Here is a 20,000-nt window from a genome sequence, read left to right as displayed (position 1 = left end):
TTTGGTTTGGGAGTGCTGTGCTTTGACCAATATGTGTCCGAGTATTGTTGTGAAGCCGTCGTGTTAGAATTATACACCATGCTCACATCTAATATGTAAATATGTTTTTTTTTTTTTTTTTCAAAAGATTTTGTAATGTCACTTCTCACATGTAATGATTTTTAGCCATCTCTGTAAATAAAATACACAAAGACTGAATGAAATTCTGCCTCCTTTATCTGTATTAAGGAAGAATTGTGCAAAATCAGTGTTATTTGGTTGCAAACACAATTACATAACTTAAATAGTAGTAACAACCAACTTCATTTCAGTTTCTTTACATATGTAACATATAAATACATTTAGATGAATACATTTACATTATAAATAGACCATAGAAAAGATAACTAGAAATGTATGAGGTAGGTTGTGGGTGAAAAGTCACAGACATGTGCATGTATGCACTAACACTTAATATCATGTAGTCGTGTGTATATACATGCACATGTCTGTGGGTATATATATAGGTGCTGGAAGTTGGGCAACAGGTTGATGTCCCCTGACCAGTCACTATGCTCGTAAGGATCCAGTCCTTTGATTCCCTTTATTTTCTCGTCATATCTCGTCTTTGCATTAGGATTTAGTTTTGGGCGGTATGGTCCGACAATGTTTTCTTTAGACCGCTGCATTTTGTAGGATTATATTCTGTTTTTCACGCTAATTTTTCATTATTTTCATGCCAGAACAGCCTGCTATGCGATGCCAGCCCATGTAAACGGGCCAAACATACCCATAATCCTTTGCGTTCTGATGACGTTGCCGCCCATTTGGTCACATGTCTTAGCAATCTCTATACATATAATTACATTATTTGACATATTTTGTGTCATACCTCTTAACTTACTTCTTGCATATTATTATCGCTTTAAATATCACCATTCCAAAAACAAAACAAAAAAGGCAGCACTTTCGCCACAGTCCCTTACAGGAACTCTTCTGAGGAAACTCACATCGCGACGGATTTTACTGACAATAATGAAAACAAGCTTGTGGAATATTATTATCTTTCCACAGTAATACTGTTTTGTAAAGTATGTGTTTATCTCTGAATGTGTGTGAAATATCGAAACTATCTTCCCTGTTTGAAATATTTCCTCAAAGGCACTTTTATCTGTATGAGTTGTATTTAAGTGTTATATTGTTTATCTTATATTATGGCACTCTGTAATGATTGTTTTGTTCTCACAGTAACTACACGCAATGATTGGCAGGTGCACGTGCACTGGGTTACCCTGGCGACCGTTAAACTACTTGAGACTCTGAGGGAAGAGAAGAGCTTTATTCGTCAAGGTTTGTCGTTTTGTATAATCATCTTTGAAGTGTAATTTGATTGAGATCATGAAGTGTTACAGTATACCTGATGTAATACTATATTTGTAACTTGATGTGACGCAACAACAGCTAAAGATTAAACACACATTTCTGATTTAAACAGCGACAGAAACTTTTCTGTTAGTCTCTATATACTTCAGAATATACCTGATCCATCTCAGCATTGTGTGTAATCACTCACATATCATTTTAAAATGTTTAATTCAATGAATGAATGAAATTATCACATTTGTTTTGCGACAATATATTTATTTGTTATTTTCAGTTACGCTCAAGGTGATTAAATAAAAAGTTTTTAATAAGTGAAAGGAGAATAATTGGGGTAAAAAAAAATCTGATGTTCTGAAAAGTCAAATGTGATTAAATGAACAGGAAATGCTGAAATATTTATTTTGAATAAGTATTATCATCATCTTACTGTCTCAGAATTATTTGCATTATTTGACACAATGTGCAGAATAACTTTCACCCCGATGTTTACCCCAAACCCCTGAGGACCTTTTCAATTTCACTTTCTTTTCTTTTTTATGAATGTAAATCAAAACAAATTACAAATAATGTTTCTTTATCAATATTTCATAGAAATAAATGTCTTTTGTTTAATCTTGATACACAAGCAGAAAAACGAGCACATTTCCTTTAAGGTGAGCCTTTTATACTTCCTGTTTCTGACATATTTATACTTTATAAATATAATTAAATATGAAAGATGTGTCACTGTGAAGAAGAGAAATGTCCATATTTAACCCATGAAAGTTGTGCGTACTACATTCTCCTTTTCTTTGACTTCTCTTCAGACTCTGAAAAACACATGATGGACAAAAAACAGACAAAAGATAAAAATCCTCCTTATGGAAACAATTCCAGTGAGAGTAAAAGAGGCATTTACTCCGATCTCCTCATAACATCAGGACAAACAACACAACAGGTGAAGTCCATTCAATCAGCTTTATTGGCATGTCTCTTGCTCACTCTCTCTCGCTCTCTCTCTCTCTCTCACTCACTCACTCATTCACTCACTCACTCACTCTCTCTCGCTCTCTCTCTCACTCACTCAATTTTCAATTTCAATTTAAAGTACTTTATTGTCATGATTGTGTTTACATTCAATATTGCCAAAGCATTAATACACAAAACAGATAATGACAAGACAAATAATAATAATAAAATAGTAACAAACACTCTCTCTCTCGCTCTCTCTCTCGCTCTCTCTCTCGCTCACTCTCTCTCTCTCGCTCTCTCGCTCACTCTCTCTCTCTCTCTCTCACTCTCTCTCTCGCTCTCTCTCTCACTCTCTCGCTCGCTCGCTCTCTCTCTCACTCTCTCGCTCACTCACACTCTCTCTCTCTCTCTCTCTCTCTAATACATCCATCTTTCTAGCGTATGTTTAACCCATATTGCTGTTTATAGTGTTACTCAGACGGTCCAGTGACAGATCAGAGTTTACTGGCCTGGGCAATCTATGAGTACCAGTCCCGAAAAGGTGAGACACTAAATCAATCAAAAGTCAAAAAGCAAACGTTCAACACAGTGTGTACATTGTCTTTATTTTGTGCTTTAGGGGCTTTATTTAAATCCCCCCCTGACCTGCATTGTGTCAAGGAGAAGCTCTGGCACGGAGCATCCCAGAACGATTTCTCCAGTGGAAGTTTCGCTCCAAAAGTTCAGCTACCTTTTGTTTGTCCTTCAGGACAAGCACCCCGTAAACTTGAGATTGAGAGGTAAGCAGCTCAGATAGATGGTTGGGATAGGTATCATCATGCACTTACCCTCATGTTGTTCCAAACCCATATGACTTTCTATTGTGGAATACAAAAGCAGATATTAAGCAGAATTTACATTGATAGTGAATAATGCTGTCGTCACTAACCCCGATTATTGTGGATGCTTATCCATTTTTTGGCTGAATTGTGTCTCCTGTTAGAATGATATGGTAACATGTGTTTCTGATTATCACAAGCATCTGCAGTGGAACATGCTTGTCTGTGTCTGTTTTCGTTTCCAGACGTAGGAGGGAGTATCAGAAGTTAGATATCACCACGCTTCTGTCTGAGCGAGGCATCGACTCCAACATGCTGATGCCCAGACACCAGACCAAAAGTGACGAGACCGACCCAGAAACCCTGCCGGGAAACGAGCTGCCTCTGGAGGTCTTGTGTAGATTTCATGATGTTTTCTTTAAAGGTGAAGTGTGTCATTTAGGGGCCACCTGCATCATCATACAGAAGTGCAAAAATAATGACTTTTAAAATAGATTCTCAAACTCTCCCTCATCGTCTGCCATTGCTGGGACAAACTGATAATGCCGCTCTAAACTCACATTAGTTGAGCCAACTGTGGCTGATTGAGCCTGATTGATTGAAATTCCCAAACAAACAGAGCAATGTTTTTAAGTGTTTACACTTTTAGTTTGACACTTTTTCTCTGCATTTCAGCTGATAGAACAAAGTACAAACTACACTTTCACACAGACAGATTGACACACTTCACCTTCAGTCTGCTGCTCAGTTCCTCGTGTTAGGCTCCAGATTTACTTCAGTTCATTATCCTCAACCATCTCTGTTTCATCAGCTGCATACTTGTGTGTATACTTGTGTTCATACTTGTGTTCATACTTGTGTGCATACTTGTGTTCATACTTGTGTGCATTCTTGTGTGCATACTTGTGTTCATACTTGTGTGTATACTTGTGTTCATTCTTGTGTTCATACTTGTGTGTATACTTGTGTTCATTCTTGTGTTCATACTTGTGTGCATACTTGTGTTCATACTTGTGTTCATACTTGTGTTCATTCTTGTGTTCATACTTGTGTGCATACTTGTGTTCATACTTGTGTTCATACTTGTGTGTATACTTGTGTTCATTCTTGTGTTCATACTTGTGTGCATACTTGTGTTCATACTTGTGTTCATACTTGTGTGCATTCTTGTGTGCATACTTGTGTTCATACTTGTGTTCATACTTGTGTGTATACTTGTGTTCATTCTTGTGTTCATACTTGTGTGCATACTTGTGTTCATACTTGTGTTCATACTTGTGTGTATACTTGTGTTCATTCTTGTGTTCATACTTGTGTTCATACTTGTGTTCATACTTGTGTGTATACTTGTGTTCATTCTTGTGTTCATACTTGTGTTCATACTTGTGTGTATACTTGTGTTCATTCTTGTGTTCATACTTGTGTTCATACTTGTGTGCATACTTGTGTTCATACTTGTGTGCATTCTTGTGTGCATACTTGTGTTCATACTTGTGTGCATACTTGTGTTCATACTTGTGTGCATTCTTGTGTTCATACTTGTGTGTATACTTGTGTTCATTCTTGTGTTCATACTTGTGTGTATACTTGTGTGCATTCTTGTGTTCATACTTGTGTGTATACTTGTGTTCATTCTTGTGTTCATACTTGTGTGTATACTTGTGTTCATTCTTGTGTTCATACTTGTGTTCATACTTGTGTTCATACTTGTGTGCATACTTGTGTTCATTCTTGTGTTCATACTTGTGTGCATTCTTGTGTTCATACTTGTGTGTATACTTGTGTTCATTCTTGTGTTCATACTTGTGTGTATACTTGTGTTCATTCTTGTGTTCATACTTGTGTTCATACTTGTGTGCATACTTGTGTTCATTCTTGTGTTCATACTTGTGTTCATACTTGTGTGTATACTTGTGTTCATTCTTGTGTTCATACTTGTGTGCATTCTTGTGTGCATACTTGTGTGCATACTTGTGTGCATACTTGTGTGCATACTTGTGTGCATACTTGTGTTCATTCTTGTGTGCATACTTGTGTGCATTCTTGTGTGCATACTTGTGTTCATTCTTGTGTTCATTCTTGTGTTCATACTTGTGTTCATACTTGTGTGCATACTTGTGTTCATACTTGTGTTCATACTTGTGTTCATACTTGTGTTCATACTTGTGTGTATACTTGTGTTCATTCTTGTGTTCATACTTGTGTGCATACTTGTGTTCATACTTGTGTTCATACTTGTGTTCATACTTGTGTGCATACTTGTGTGCATTCTCGTGTGCATACTTGTGTGCATACTTGTGTGCATACTCGTGTGCATACTTGTGTGCATTCTCGTGTGCATTCTCGTGTGCATACTCGTGTGCATACTTGTGTGCATACTTGTGTGCATACTTGTGTGCATACTTGTGTGCATACTTGTGTGCATACTTGTGTGCATACTCGTGTGCATACTCGTGTGCATACTCGTGTGCATACTCGTGTGCATACTCGTGTGCATTCTCGTGTGCATACTCGTGTGCATTCTTGTGTGCATTCTTGTGTGCATACTTGTGTTCATTCTTGTGTGCATTCTTGTGTGCATACTTGTGTTCATTCTTGTGTTCATACTTGTGTTCATACTTGTGTTCATTCTTGTGTTCATACTTGTGTTCATACTTGTGTGCATTCTTGTGTGCATACTTGTGTTCATACTTGTGTGTATACTTGTGTTCATACTTGTGTGCATTCTTGTGTGCATACTTGTGTGCATACTTGTGTGCATACTTGTGTGCATACTTGTGTTCATTCTTGTGTTCATACTTGTGTTCATACTTGTGTTCATTCTTGTGTTCATACTTGTGTTCATACTTGTGTGCATTCTTGTGTTCATACTTGTGTTCATACTTGTGTTCATACTTGTGTTCATACTTGTGTGCATTCTTGTGTGCATACTTGTGTTCATACTTGTGTTCATACTTGTGTTCATACTTGTGTTCATACTTGTGTTCATTCTTGTGTGCATACTTGTGTTCATTCTTGTGTGCATTCTCGTGTGCATACTCGTGTGCATTCTCGTGTGCATACTCGTGTGCATTCTCGTGTGCATACTCGTGTGCATTCTCGTGTGCATTCTCGTATGCATTCTCGTATGCATACTTGTGTGCATTCTCGTGTGCATACTTGTGTGTATTCTTGTGTGCATTCTTGTGTGCATACATGTGTATTCAATAACTTTTTGTGAGTAACAGATATTTGACAATGAGGAGTTTGACTGCCGGAGCCCAGAGGAATGGCTGGCTTTAGGCTACGAACAAGACAGCAGCGACCGTAAACCTGTGCCTGCCAAAGCCCTACTACCGACAACTGACAGCATCCCCCCTGGTACAGTCCTCTCTAACCCTCTGCAAATACTCATTGTAGTATTGTAGTGCAGTGGAGCCATATGGACACATGTAGGAAAATAAAATGTCTGTTCTTAGTGGACCCAAAGGAGCCGACGCTGGTGTATGCCTGGCAGTCTGTTGGGGTTCTGGAATATACCCTGGAGAAGAAGCAGTACCTGGTGCAGAAAGTAGACAGTAATGGACAGGTTCGAGATTCCGAAGGGAAACCCATTTTGAATGGAGGACAGAGAACAGGAGGCATGTGAAAGAGCCAGCATATTTCAAGGTGTATTTTTCTCCTTTGCACGATTTCAACTTCTTTCTTTTTTCCAGAGGTTTTGCAGGAAGGGCAGTACTGGGTACCCAGGATCAGGGTGCTTTTCTGTGCCGAAGACCCACACGTCTTTGCCCAGAGAGTCCAGTTTGCCCAGAGCTCGAGACGGAACACAGAGGCTTCGATCCTGTACCACCTTTCTGTTGACTGTATGCCAGTCTGGAGTGGCACCCCTACCCTCGACCCCAGCAGTCTAGAGCGCATGAAAACATATGCAATCACCACACCGGGCCTCCATCTTACACGGTGAGAAGAATGAACGTTTAATATGCTCAGATATTATTATAAATATAATGACTGCAAATGTCAGGAAGATTTTGTTCATGGAATGCGTGCATGTGTGTGTGTGTGTGTGTGTGTACAGTCTGCAGGGGTGTGTGGAACAGCTGGACAAAGAGATTCATTTGGAGTACAGTCGTACCATGAACCAGACAGTCTTTGATAAGGTGGTACAGGATAGTCCAGAAGAGTTCCCCTTCATCACAATCCTTAAAAAAGATCCTGAGAGACGTCCTGAGAGAGGTCAGTTTCTAGTGGTGACACTAAAAGCGGGACAAGACATTTCTAATAGGGTTACAATCAGACGGTCCAGGATGTTGTGCATTTAGTGCCACAAGATATTTTTAAAGAAGACAACTAACTTTATAAAACTAAATTAGTTCTGGGTTGTTGCTACTATGTGGCTGCTTGCTGACCCAAGTGAAGTGGGTCCATCTCCAAATCTAATGTAGTTTTGTCTCCTGCTTTATCATCCATCAGGCAATAATTGAATGTCTGATTTCATGCTTGTAAAAGCAGCCAAAGTTGAATAAGATTATTTAAGACACGTGGAGGATGTTCTGTTAGCATTTTGTCATTTAGGCCTACTTTATGTCCTCTTTTACGTTTGCTGCATCCGTCCCCCAGGCTTTGAGTCAATCCCTAAATCCCCTTTTGAGGAGAACCGGACATCGTTTGCCTTTAATTCTCTTCTCACCAAACCTGAGGTAATCGCTGTGCTGTCTGTAGTGAGAGAGGAGTGCAGTCGGTTGGCAGAAATGAGTCTGTTCCACGTCACCTTCACACACCCTCTTCAGCTGCAGGAGTTTGTGTCGGCACAGTCCCAGAAACATGTGCTGGTAAACACACGACATCACATGAACATGCCACTCTTATGAGGGAGTAATCCACTAGTCTGTCTTAAGGAAGACCTGAATCCTCCAGACCCCAACCAGAAGAGAAACTTTTAAAAAGTTGAACTATTTTTAAATGCTTATAATGCTGAGAGTGCTGATAGTGAGATATCACATCTCTGAATGAATCTCTTTAAAATCAACAAACTCTTGAGAGAAACTAGTCGACCTCAGTTACTCGTCAGCTGTTGTCCATCCCGTCATTATTCTCTATCCTCCTACAGGTCCAGTCGTTTCTACAAAAAACATGGTTTAGGACTCTATGTGATGGTATTTTGTCTAGCCTGCGTGACGTGAATTGCGGCTGGTATGATCTCTCTGTGTCATGCTGGGATGTTTACCGGATGTCCAAGTTGTGCCGTCTGATGGCGCTGGTGCGGTGCATTCAGCAGGACTCGCTCAGGTTCCTGGTGCAGGACTCTCTAAACAGCCTAAACAGATTATTGTTTGATGCTTGCCACAGTACCATGCACTGCCCGCAAGATCTGATCTGGGGCTCTGACCTCATCAACAGCCCATACAAGTATGTGAATTCTCATTATCTTGAATGTTCTTCAAGTCCACATAAAATCACAGAGGATTTACCCTATTTACTTTTCTAATACACATTCCACAATTTATCATTATACAGGCCAAAGACGAACCCTGTCTTCTCACTGGATCTGGTGCTGGACCAGACCGGAGTTCATTACAGTACTCCTCTGGAGAGCTTTGAGACGTCTGTTATCAACCTGTTTGATAAAGGGATCCTGTCCACAAATAATGTGCCTCTGCTAGACAAGGTTCCCCATTTGAATCCTAAAAAGCCCTTCTATGGGATCGGATGAGATTAGTATTATAAACTGCGTTAGAGTTACAATTATTATCAGCCAGTCTGTGATTTCATGTAGCTGCTGATTCGGCCGGGACTGAGATCTCTGTTTGAATGAGGTGGGAGTGTCTGTTTGAATGAGGTGGGAGTGTCTGTTTTATAGATGTGGGTGTGTCTGTTTTATAGATGTGGGTGTGTCTGTTTTATAGATGTGGGTGTGTCTGTTTGAATGAGGTGGGAGTGTCTGTTTTATAGATGTGGGAGTGTCTGTTTTAATGAGGTGGGAGTGTCTGTTTTATAGATGTGGGAGTGTCTGTTTTATAGATGTGGGAGTGTCTCTTTTATAGATGTGGGAAGGTCTGTTTTATAGATGTGGGAGTGTCTGTTTTATAGATGTGGGAGTGGCTGTTTTAATGAGGTGGGAGTGTCTGTTTGAATGAGGTGGGATTGTCTGTTTGAATGAGGTGGGTGTGTCTGTTTGAATGAGGTGGGTGTGTCTGTTTGAATGATGTGGGTGTGTCTGTTTTAATGAGGTGGGAGTGTCTGTTTTAATGAGGTGGGAGTGTCTGTTTTAATGAGGTGGGAGTGTCTGTTTTATAGATGTGGGAGTGTCTGTTTTAATAGATGTGGGAGTGTCTGTTTTAATAGAGGTGGGAGTGTCTGTTTTATAGAGGTGGGAGTGTCTGTTTGAATGAGGTGGGAGTGTCTGTTTTAATGAGGTGGGAGTGTCTGTTTTATAGATGTGGGAGTGTCTCTTTTATAGATGTTGGAGTGTCTGTTTTATAGATGTGGGAGTGTCTGTTTTAATGAGGTGGGAGTGTCTGTTTTAATGAGGTGGGAGTGTCTGTTTTATAGATGTGGGAGTGTCTGTTTTATAGATGTGGGAGTGTCTCTTTTATAGAGGTGGGAGTGTCTGTTTTATAGAGGTGGGAGTGTCTGTTTTATAGATGTGGGAGTGTCTCTTTTATAGATGTGGGAGTGTCTGTTTGAATGAGGTGGGAGTGTCTGTTTGAATGAGGTGGGAGTGTCTGTTTGAATGAGGTGGGAGTGTCTGTTTGAATGAGGTGGGAGTGTCTGTTTTATAGATGTGGGAGTGTCTGTTTTATAGAGGTGGGAGTGTCTGTTTTAATAGAGGTGGGAGTGTCTGTTTTATATGAGGTGGGAGTGTCTGTTTGTATAGATGTGGGAGTGTCTCTTTTAATAGATGTGGGAGTGTCTGTTTTATAGATGTGGGAGTGTCTGTTTTAATGAGGTGGGAGTGTCTGTTTGAATAGATGTGGGTGTGTCTGTTTGAATAGATGTGGGAGTGTCTGTTTTAATAGATGTGGGAGTGTCTGTTTTATAGATGTGGGAGTGTCTCTTTTAATAGATGTGGGAGTGTCTGTTTTAATAGATGTGGGAGTGTCTGTTTTATAGATGTGGGAGTGTCTGTTTGAATAGAGGTGGGAGTGTCTGTTTTATAGATGTGGGAGTGTCTGTTTTAATGAGGTGGGAGTGTCTGTTTTATAGATGTGGGTGTGTCTGTTTTAATGAGGTGGGAGTTTACGGGCAGCTGACCGTTATATGTGTGTGTTTGTGTCTTTTGCTGAAATTTTTCATTAAAATATTATTGATATTGTCAAGCCGGTTCTCACCTCCTCCTTTCCATTAATCCCTTTACAAAATTATTGTAAATAATTAATTCACATAATTTACCATATCCACTGCATGAATTTAATCAGATTTGTCATTATTATTTTTACTCAAATATATTTATTTTTCTCTGTTTGTCTCTCCCACTCTTGCAGTTCATAATGAAGAAGTTGTTCATTGTTGAAGATGTGTTGTGTTCAGTGGGCTTGTGGGAGCCTGAAGTCAGCGATCTGAGAGAACGCATCAGACTGGCCCTGAGACAGGCCATCATCCCCCTCACAGCATACGCACGCCAGTATGAACGCCACCTGCAGCTCCACAACTCCGACATCGACGATTTCCTCGAGTAAATCTGCACACTTTTATTTTTCCAAATCAACATGAAACGACCTTCGCATTGCATTTTAATTATGGGTGTTTCATGCCAGAATGGAGGCAGGTGATTGGACGGAAGGTTTGGATAAATAAGAGGGCTTGATGATGATCAAAGTTTAGGAAGAAGAATTTTTTATCCTGTAGAATAACGTGAGAAATGACAGTAAGAAAGTAACTTGGGTTTGCATGTGTGTGACTCTCAAAGGGTTCACAGTCAAGAGACGCAGAGTCCACACACTATGAAGCAGGAAGTTCTGGAACACCTGAAGGAGATGGATCTTCTGGCTCAGTCCATTCCGTCCTCCATCATCATCGGACCCTTCGTGGTCAGCATTGAGGTGGTTCGGCAAACTTTGTTAAAGAAGCGGAAAGCACTTGCGAATGCCGTTCTGGAGCGACTCGTTCTGTGGTTACGTCAGCGAATGCAGGATGTGAGTCATGTGTTCATCAGGGCTACGCGCTCATTGCATCAGGTGTTCAGTATTAAACGCTGTTTTTCAGGCCTGTAAGGAGTGTAAAGCCATCAGTAAACAGCTGTTTGAGAAGCCCAGCAGCATCGAGGAGCTCTCCGAGCAGAGAGAATGGATGGAAGGAATCCCTGAGCAGCTCAAAGTGCATGAGGTGAAGTCCGCACACGCCCGCACATGCCCGCACTAATCACAGTCTGAGCGACACGGTGTATTTTATTATTGAGATCTCTGATTAAAGCATGTAGTAAAGAACTGTTCTACAGTGTTATTGCAGTACTCTGAAGGAGTTTCTCTGGTCTCTTCCGCAGGAGAGTTTATTCAAAGCTTTGTCTGACTATGATCTAGTAGACGAGTTCTTCTACTGTTTCTCTGATGAGGATGTCAATGAGAAGTAAGTCCATCCTCGCCTCGCCGCTGAGATAAATAAAGTTTGAACTGCTGGTCTGAACTGAGCCGGACTGTAGATGAAGGTAAACAGGGTCTTGGTGTAGCTGAGCTGCTAAATACTAAATGTTGTTTAGGTGGGCAGCAATGTTCTTTCCCTGGAAGATCCTGAATCAGATGGAGACAGTGAGAGAACAGCATTCTGAGGATGAGGAGCGCTTCCACAAGATCCAGTTGGTCGACCAAAACAACTTCCTGGAAAGCTTGAGCGAACTGCAGGTCAGACATCAGGAGTAGGATTCACTTCCTGTTTTACTTTGAATGAATGTGAGGTTCTTCTCAGTCCTGAACGACACACAGAATGTGCTCAGTGTGGCACAGGTGGTACAGCGGGTCAGCCACTAATCACAGGGTTGGCGGTTCGAATCCCGGCCCACACGACTCCACATGCTGAAGTGTCCTTGTGTAAGACACTGAACCCCAAGTTAATCCCAATGGCAGACTAGCACCTTACATGCAGCTCTGCCACCATTGGTGTGTGTGTGCGTGCGTGCGTGCGTGCGTGCGTGCGTGCGTGCGTGAGTGCGAGCGTGTGTATGATTGGTGTGTGTGTGTGTGTGTGTGTGTGTGTGTGTGTGTGTGTGTGTGAGCGTGTGAGCGTGTGTGTGTGTGTGTGAGTGTGTGAGTGTGTGAGCATGTGAGTGTGAGCATGTGTGTGTATGAATGGGTGAATGAGATGCTGTGTAAAGCACTTTGAATACCGCTACGGTTAAAAAGGCGATATATAAGTGCAGACCATTTACCATCTGAAGCTCATCTGCTCTGTTTATTTTCAGATGGTGGTGGCTGGACTTGCTGCTCACACAAATGTCGAGCGAGCGCACGAGGTGGCAAACAAGGTGCGGCGAGTGAGCAAGCAGCTGAAAGAGTGTGAAGAGATGGCACAGCTTTACAACAACCGAGAACGACTTTTTGGCAAACCCCCCACTACTGTAAGTGAACTCTACATGCAAATTCCCACCTGCATTGTGAAGGTCTTATTGTTTAATTGCGTGACTGTACTTGTCTTGTGCTCCAGTACACTGAGTTACAGAGACTGAACACAGAGTTTCAGCCATTTCATGACATGTGGAGGATGGCATCTGATTGGCTGCTCTGGCATGAAAGCTGGCTCAGTGACCCGCTGTCAGCCGTCAACCCCGAGCAGCTGGTGCAGAATGTCAATGACGCTTACCAGACGATGCAGCAGTGCATCCAACAGTTTAAAGACATTCCTGGTCAGTACGAAGAGAACTGAGAGAGCAGACTAATGCTGTCCATCTTTATTCCTTATCCACCTTTTTCCGGGGGGTCAAACTGGGGAAACGGATGTGGGTGCGACTTCCGCCGGAAGCATCTATAGCATTCGCTAGCTCCGACTGCAGTCATGTTAGACCCTGTTTACAGCTGGTATTAAGACGTGTTTCGGATCATCCACAAAAACACATAAAGAGGAAGTAAAAACACATGTGACCACATCGCATTTAAAGTGTAAACACTATCTGTCCTCAATGCTCCGCCTCTCGCCTGTCAATCAGCCGCTGCACTCAACAAAATTTTAAACTTGCGTGCGGATTTAAAAGGAAAAATCAGTACGATTGGACAACTTGAAAGAGATCACATACTCGATCATGAGAAATATTATAAAGGAATATTCCGGGTTTAGCTCAAGTTAATCTCAGTCAGCAGCAAGTTTTGTGGTAATCAACATTATGCCACAAATGCTGCTGATTGAACTGAACTGGAATATTCCTTCACATGATGGGTGAGAAGATGACAAACACATCTGCAGCTGAACTAATACAGGCGCTCTAGTAAAACAACACATCATTTTCCCAGTATTGTGCACTTTGATTACATTCCAACTGCATCTGGGAGAAACAGCACCAGTTTATCACACACTAACTCACTGACAGTGACTGATTATGTCATCATGAAATCAGACACTCAACACACAACAAAAGAATGAAAGGACATGCACCGTGACAACTACTGTGTTTACTTGATAATGGAAGTAATGCCCACATTTCACGCTAAGCATCATGGGACGTAGGAAAAAGTTGTATACTAACATTAACCTGTTTACAGTGAGAAAAAGAAGATAGAAATCTTTCTCCTCTCTGTCGTCTGTTCCTACTTCCAGCCTGTCAAGCCGTGGCATCTGAAATCCAGGCCAAGATTGAAGAGTTCCGTCCCTTCATTCCTCTGATCCGGGGCCTGAGAAAGCTTGGCACTCGGAGCCACAACTGGGAACTTCTGTCTGAACGTATCAACATGGACGTGAGGCCTAAAGCAAACCTCACCTTTTCCCATTGTCTGGAACTCGGCCTGCAAGCCCATGTGGAGGAAATCACCCGCGTGGCTCAGGAGGATGGAAAAGAATAGGAGTGCCAGGAATAAACGTTTTGTTAAGGAGCAATATTTGCACCCTGGAGTTCATTTTGAGGGGTATATTTTACATATATGAGGGCATATTCTTCTAGCCTTCTAAAATAATACTGTAATCCATTTATGTCAGATATCTTGTCAGTTCAGCTGAATCATATCATTGAAATAAATTATCTTTCTGAGCACTCTTGTTTGTTACCTATCAAATTAAACCAACCTTGAATGCAAAAATAGTGTAAAGATTTCAAAACAATGTAAACCTGCTGCTTGGATACATCATTATTAGTTGGCTGGTGCTCACTGAGCCCAGAGGTGGAGCTGCACTGTGGGGCTCACTGGGCCCTGAGATGGAGCTGCACTGTGAGGCCCACTGAGCCCAGTGGTGGAGCTGCACTGTGAGGCCCACTGAGCCCAGTGGTGGAGCTGCACTGTGAGGCCCACTGAGCCCAGTGGTGAAGCTGCACTGTGAGGCCCACTGAGCCCAGTGGTGGAGCTGCACTGCGAGGCCCACTGATCCCAGAGATGGAGCTAAACTCTGAGGCTCACTGAGCTCAGAGGCTGTTTCTGGTCTTGGAGTTGTTTTATCATAATTTTTTTATATTCTGTGAACTAACCTCACAACTACAGATCACAATATTGTCTACCGTGGCACTGAACTCGTATTTAATGTCACTAGGCCTTAAATAGAATAGAATAACAAACTATTGTAACAATTTCAAATGTTACAAATTAAAACCAGTTGAGTTCATTACAGTGGCATCTTATTGAGCATTATTTTCCTAATAGATGAAAGGATGATTTGCACAGGTACAGTATGTCATATAAACGTCTGCTGAACAATATAGAGGAGAGGTGGTCAACATGCCATATAAGGATATAGATGAAGCATCACAGCTTCTGGAAAACACTCATACAAGGTTGAACACTTGTTTACTGTGACTGTTCTTCATTTTCCTCTGATCAGCTGGCTCATGTGATGGAGAAGTACATGGAAGATTATATCCAGCACAGCAAGACTAAGACTATTGTGTTCAAGCCTTAACAATTTGAACATCAAAACTATGTGTTCTGTGAAAGTAACCCTTCCCTGCCACCAATGTATGATGGAAAAGAGTGATGTCATGCCTAGAACACGTGCAGCATTCGACTCTAATACAAACTGTCTACACACACGTCACTTTCCTATATAATATTGATACACAGAGAAATCATGTGATTCTCAGTTATTGTGTGTCCAGAGTGCCCACATTGTATGTGCCAGTTACTGTATGTTGCTGTAATTAATCACTATATTCAGCTGAATGTGTTGATGAGGTTGAAAACCCTGTTCACCCACGGAGAGATGATTAAATGAGACTGACCACATTCTCTCCTGTCATTACCGTCTACCAAAGCACTCCAGTTACAAGAGTAAGAGACTTTAAACGGATTGTTCACCCAACAATGAAAATGGTGCCATTTACAAACATTAATGTTGCTTTAAACCCATATTACTTTTTTCCCATGGAATACACACACACACACGCACACATACAGCACACATACACACACACACACCAATGATGGCAGAGCTGCCATGCAAGGTGCTAGCCTGCCATTGGGAGCAACTTCAACACACGTGTGAGTAAACAATGACGGAATTTTGTGAAGGTCTTCTTATTTAATTGCGTGACTGTACTTGTCTTGTGCTCCAGTACACTGAGTTACAGAGGCTGAACACAGAGTTTCAGCCATTTCATGACATGTGGAGGATGGCATCTGATTGGCTGCTCTGGCATGAAAGCTGGCTCAGTGACCCGCTGTCAGCCGTCAACCCCGAGCAGCTGGTGCAGAATGTCCACCACCGCTGGTACCAGTCATCCGCAAGTCCACTCAGCTCCACATCCTCCTGTACCACATCACTCCATCTCTTCTCCAGCCCGTGCTGTGCCCGCTTAGCCCCCTCTATCCGGCCGAACAAAAACTGTTTAGGCATGCGGTGGCCGGGCATGCAGGCTACATGACCCAGCCAACACAACCTTGCCTGCCGGAGGAGCTCACCAATGGGACTTTGTCCACATCTTTCAAAGATTTGTGAGCTCCTCACACAATCCAGCCTGGTTAAACCCAGGATGGATCTTAGGCAGGCCAGCCTAAATGTTTCTAGCCGGCGATGATGTTCCATTAGGGGGGTCCACGTTTCGCAAGCGTAGAGAAGGGAGGGAATGACCGTGGCCAAGAATACCTGAAGCTTCGTGCGGAGCGACAAACCGGGTAGCTTCCACACAGCCTTACGCAACCGATGAAAAGATAATGCCGCTCGACTGATTCGGAGTGAGACCTCTGCTGTCAAACCGGAGCTGGTCATAAGCACACTGCCCAGGTATGGAAAACACTCCACTCTCTCCACAACTGCCCCATCACCAATTGGGAGCTGTGGGGGTGGAGTGTCTGATGGTACATAATACCCAGGCAGGTGTTTAGTTTTGGTTGGGCTGATGGTAAGGCCGTATCTCTTAGTGGCACGCTCCAGGTTCATCAGCAGCGCCTCCAACTCTTCCTCTGAGTGAGCAGCAATCACCAGATCATCCGCATACATAATGTGGTTGACCAATAGGGAGCATCCCTTGACCGTGCCCGAGCATCAATCAACCTCCCGTTATATCTGTACCAGATGGAAATTCCTCCGGTACAGCCATCGAAGGCTTCATGATCCACATGGTCAAAATAGATATTAAATAATGTGGGAGCCAGAGGACATCCCTGTCACATTCCAAGGTGAACAGGGAATGGCTCCGACTCTCGACCACGTAGTTTTACCCGGGCCTGCCCGCCATCATGATGGTCCTTATTGATCGCGAGCAGCGGGTCTGGGACTCCGAAAGCACGAAGAACAACCCAGAGCCCAGTTCTACTGATGGTATCATAGGCCTTGACCAGGTCAATAAAGCAGAGATGTAGGTCTTGCTGGAATTCCCTACACCTCTGCTGTAGCAGATGGACAGAGAATATGGCATCTGTGCAAGACCACCCTTTCCTGAAACCACACTGGGTCTCCGCAAGTCTCTCCTCAGCGTGCCTGGCAAGGCAAACCTTTCCCAGCACACTGAGGAGCGAGATGCCCCTATAGTTGTTAAAATCCGTGCGGTCCCCCTTTTTAAAGAGAGGGACCACCAGGGCATCCTTCCAATCCTGCGGAACCCGCCCAGTGGTCCAGACTGTTGTTATGATGTCATGTAGGGCAGTCTGTGCACAAATGCCACCCTCCCTCAGCATTTCGCTTGGGAGATCATCTCTGCCCGGTGCCTTTCCCTGTCTCAGGCTCTGGATCGCCTTCAGTACTTCCTCCAAAGATGGCACCTCAGCCACCCACAGGGAGCGACTTCTTCCTTATTTGAGGCACCGCAGCCCCAGCAGGGTCATCCCCAATTTGTCCCACAATGTTTTCCAGGCTCAGGGACTTCCCCCTCCCCCAGGACCTCACAGAAATGCTCAGAAAATCTGCAAACCTGTTCCTGGGGGTCGGAGATTCGAACACTGTTCTTTCCCCTAATGATGGTAATAGGTGTGGCGCTACAAGTAACTTTTTTGATAGAATTAAAGAGCGATTTGTGATCGTGGCTCATTGAGGGATACTCCATCTCCTCCAACCTGTGACCACCAAACATCCTTGTAGCGCCTCACAGCTCTCCGAACCTCCGAGCGAAGGCTGCGGTAAGCCTCCTCATTCTCTGATGTGGGATGCCGTAGCCGATGAGAGTGGGCCTGTCGCTTTTTCTCAGCCAGCCTGAACACCTCCTCCATCAGCCAGGGTCTCTGAGGAGGTCTGGACCCTGTGCCCAAAACTGCCATTGCAGTTACATGAGCCATAGTCCTAAACCTCGCCCATTTCCTCTTGACATCTGGAGGAGTGGGGGACGATGCCAACCCCAGCTGCAAGCGATGCTGAAATTCTCAAAAACTTTCATCAGCTAGCATAGACCAGGCCACTATGGGTTTGAAAGGGGTCCTGGTGAGTGGGGAGATCAGCTCCACGGTAGGTCCCGCAGCCGCTGTTCCATCACTATGTAGTCCAGCAGATGTTCTTGCTTGGACCCGGCATGCATCCATGATGTTGTGTGGATGTGCCGATGCTGGAACAGTGTGTTGGTAATTACAAGTCCATGGGCTGCACAGATATCTAGCAGCCTCCTACCGTTGTTATTGAGCTGATCTGGCCCATGTCTTCCAATCACTCCTGACCAGGTGCCAGCATCATGACCAACTCGGGCATTGAAATTGCCCAACATGATGATTCTATCCCGAGGGGCCACTTTAGCCAACACCTGTGACAGGAGGTCATAGAAGGCATCTGACTCATCGGCCTTTCCCGCATCCCTCCACAGATGTTCATCTTCGGTGGGGGCATAAATAACCACGACCACCACTCCTTGCCTCTGGTTGATGGGAAGGTGAGCCCAAAGTAACCAGGGGCTCACAGCTTCCCACACCTCACCGCCACGCTCCCACAGTCCCTTCATTATTTTGTTTAGAAGAAGAGCCACTCCCTGTTGTTTGGCAGTCTCCTGCCCCGAGTAGAGGACAATCCACCCCTCATAGTGGCAGGAGCCAGCTGGTCCACCGGACCTCCTGAATACCACAGAGATCCAGGCGGTACCGGTCCAGCACCAGACAGAGGATTGGCAGCCTCTCCTCCGCTGTGAGTGTTCGAACATTCCACGTGGCCATCCGTAGCAGCTTTTTGTTGTTTCTGGAGGAGCCCCGAGGGTGAGGATTCAGTCTCCTTGCTCTGCCAGATGGAGTTTGGCCAGGAGACGTCATAGACGCCTGTCCCCCCCCAGGGCCTTAATTCAAGTTTTCCGTGATTTAATGGTAATCAATTGAGGGTGAAGGGGTTACCAGCCCTCGCAACCGTCCAGAGCCCCCATTTGGCCGCTGTGGTGGCTACAAAGTGCCATGAGAAATGGGGAGGGGACAGTCTCTATTGGCCCTCCCCCCATTGCCTGTCCTGCACCACATGGAGGTAGGGGGTTGTTTTTCCTTTTGTTTTACACTGACACACACACACATACACTGACATACACACACATACTGACACACAGACACACACACTCACACTGACACACACACTCACACACACACACACTCACACAGACACACACACTCACACACACATACACTGACACACACACACACACATACATTCACACACACACACACATATACTGACACACACACACATACACTGACACAGACACACACACACACTCACAGCTTACAGTCAGAGCCGGATTATCCATAAGGGCACTTGGGCCAGTGCCCAGGGGCACCAACCATTCACAACCACTAGGGGGGCACCACATGACACAAGCTTTAAAAATATTTTTCATAAATTGTTATATTATTAACTTGAAATTCTTGAAAGACCATACATAACTTGTTTATGAACACTAATTTAACAATAATAATAATAATAATAATAAATTATAAATAAATGAAGATTACATGACCACTATCACTCCCCCCCCAATCTGTCAGAGTTGAGTTGGTCCACAACAAGTACGCGCAAATGTGTCATTTTTTTAACGGCTACAGAAAATGAATCAAAATCCAAAATGGACAGACGGCAATTGAGTGGTTTCACAAAAAGAAGATTAAAGAAAGAGAAGGACGCTAGACGTTTAGCTACAATAAAAAATGTTCCAGGGATCGACAATTTTGTTGTTAGATCACTAGTTTTTTGGGAGAACACTGGAATTGCAGACACCAGCAGCGCTAAGTCTGACACCACTGGCGCTGCTAGCGGGGGAGATGCAGCAGCTGCTAATGTTAGTCAGGGCGTCGGCGATGACCGCCAGGCGAATGAGGATATTCTCCTTGTCCTTGGGGGAGACAGGAGCGAGGAAGACTCGGGTGAGGAAGA

General features: G+C 43.5%; 1 protein-coding gene and 1 long non-coding RNA gene across 2 annotated transcripts in view; both read left to right on the top strand.

Annotated features, from left to right (window-relative positions):
• LOC127633068 (uncharacterized) overlaps nt 1-150 on the top strand; it is a 1,191-nt gene extending 1,041 nt beyond the window's left edge. The window contains exon 3 of the long non-coding RNA XR_007969169.1: nt 1-150. This exon is cut by the window's left edge and continues 265 nt beyond it. This is a non-coding gene — a long non-coding RNA (uncharacterized LOC127633068).
• A 1,930-nt stretch (nt 151-2,080) lies between these two features.
• Nucleotides 2,081-15,447, top strand: LOC127632718 (dynein axonemal heavy chain 1-like). Its single transcript, XM_052111452.1, has 19 exons — nt 2,081-2,299; nt 2,782-2,854; nt 2,933-3,092; nt 3,377-3,521; nt 6,359-6,491; nt 6,590-6,751; nt 6,827-7,073; nt 7,192-7,349; nt 7,734-7,945; nt 8,224-8,522; nt 8,631-8,781; nt 10,598-10,788; nt 11,023-11,248; nt 11,319-11,438; nt 11,596-11,678; nt 11,809-11,950; nt 12,508-12,663; nt 12,750-12,948; nt 13,854-15,447. The coding sequence occupies exons 1-19, from the start codon at nt 2,081-2,083 to the stop codon at nt 14,093-14,095; spliced, it is 3,318 nt and encodes a 1,105-aa protein (XP_051967412.1). The 3' UTR covers nt 14,096-15,447.
• Nucleotides 15,448-20,000: the final 4,553 nt, after the last annotated feature.

The sequence above is a fragment of the Xyrauchen texanus genome, chromosome 39, assembly GCF_025860055.1.
Source record: "Xyrauchen texanus isolate HMW12.3.18 chromosome 39, RBS_HiC_50CHRs, whole genome shotgun sequence".
Taxonomy (NCBI): Eukaryota; Metazoa; Chordata; class Actinopteri; order Cypriniformes; family Catostomidae; genus Xyrauchen; species Xyrauchen texanus.
Note: the sequence above shows the minus strand (reverse complement) of the source record. Positions and strands in the feature narration are given on the sequence as shown.

Coding starts and splice junctions, on each gene's coding strand:
- LOC127632718 (XM_052111452.1), top strand. CDS start 2,081: ATGTGTCACTGTGAAGAAGAGAAATGTCCATATTTAACCCATGAAAGT. Junction 2,300..2,781: donor CAGGACAAACAACACAACAG/GTGAAGTCCATT, acceptor TGCTGTTTATAG/TGTTACTCAGACGGTCCAGT. Junction 3,093..3,376: donor CGTAAACTTGAGATTGAGAG/GTAAGCAGCTCA, acceptor TTTCGTTTCCAG/ACGTAGGAGGGAGTATCAGA.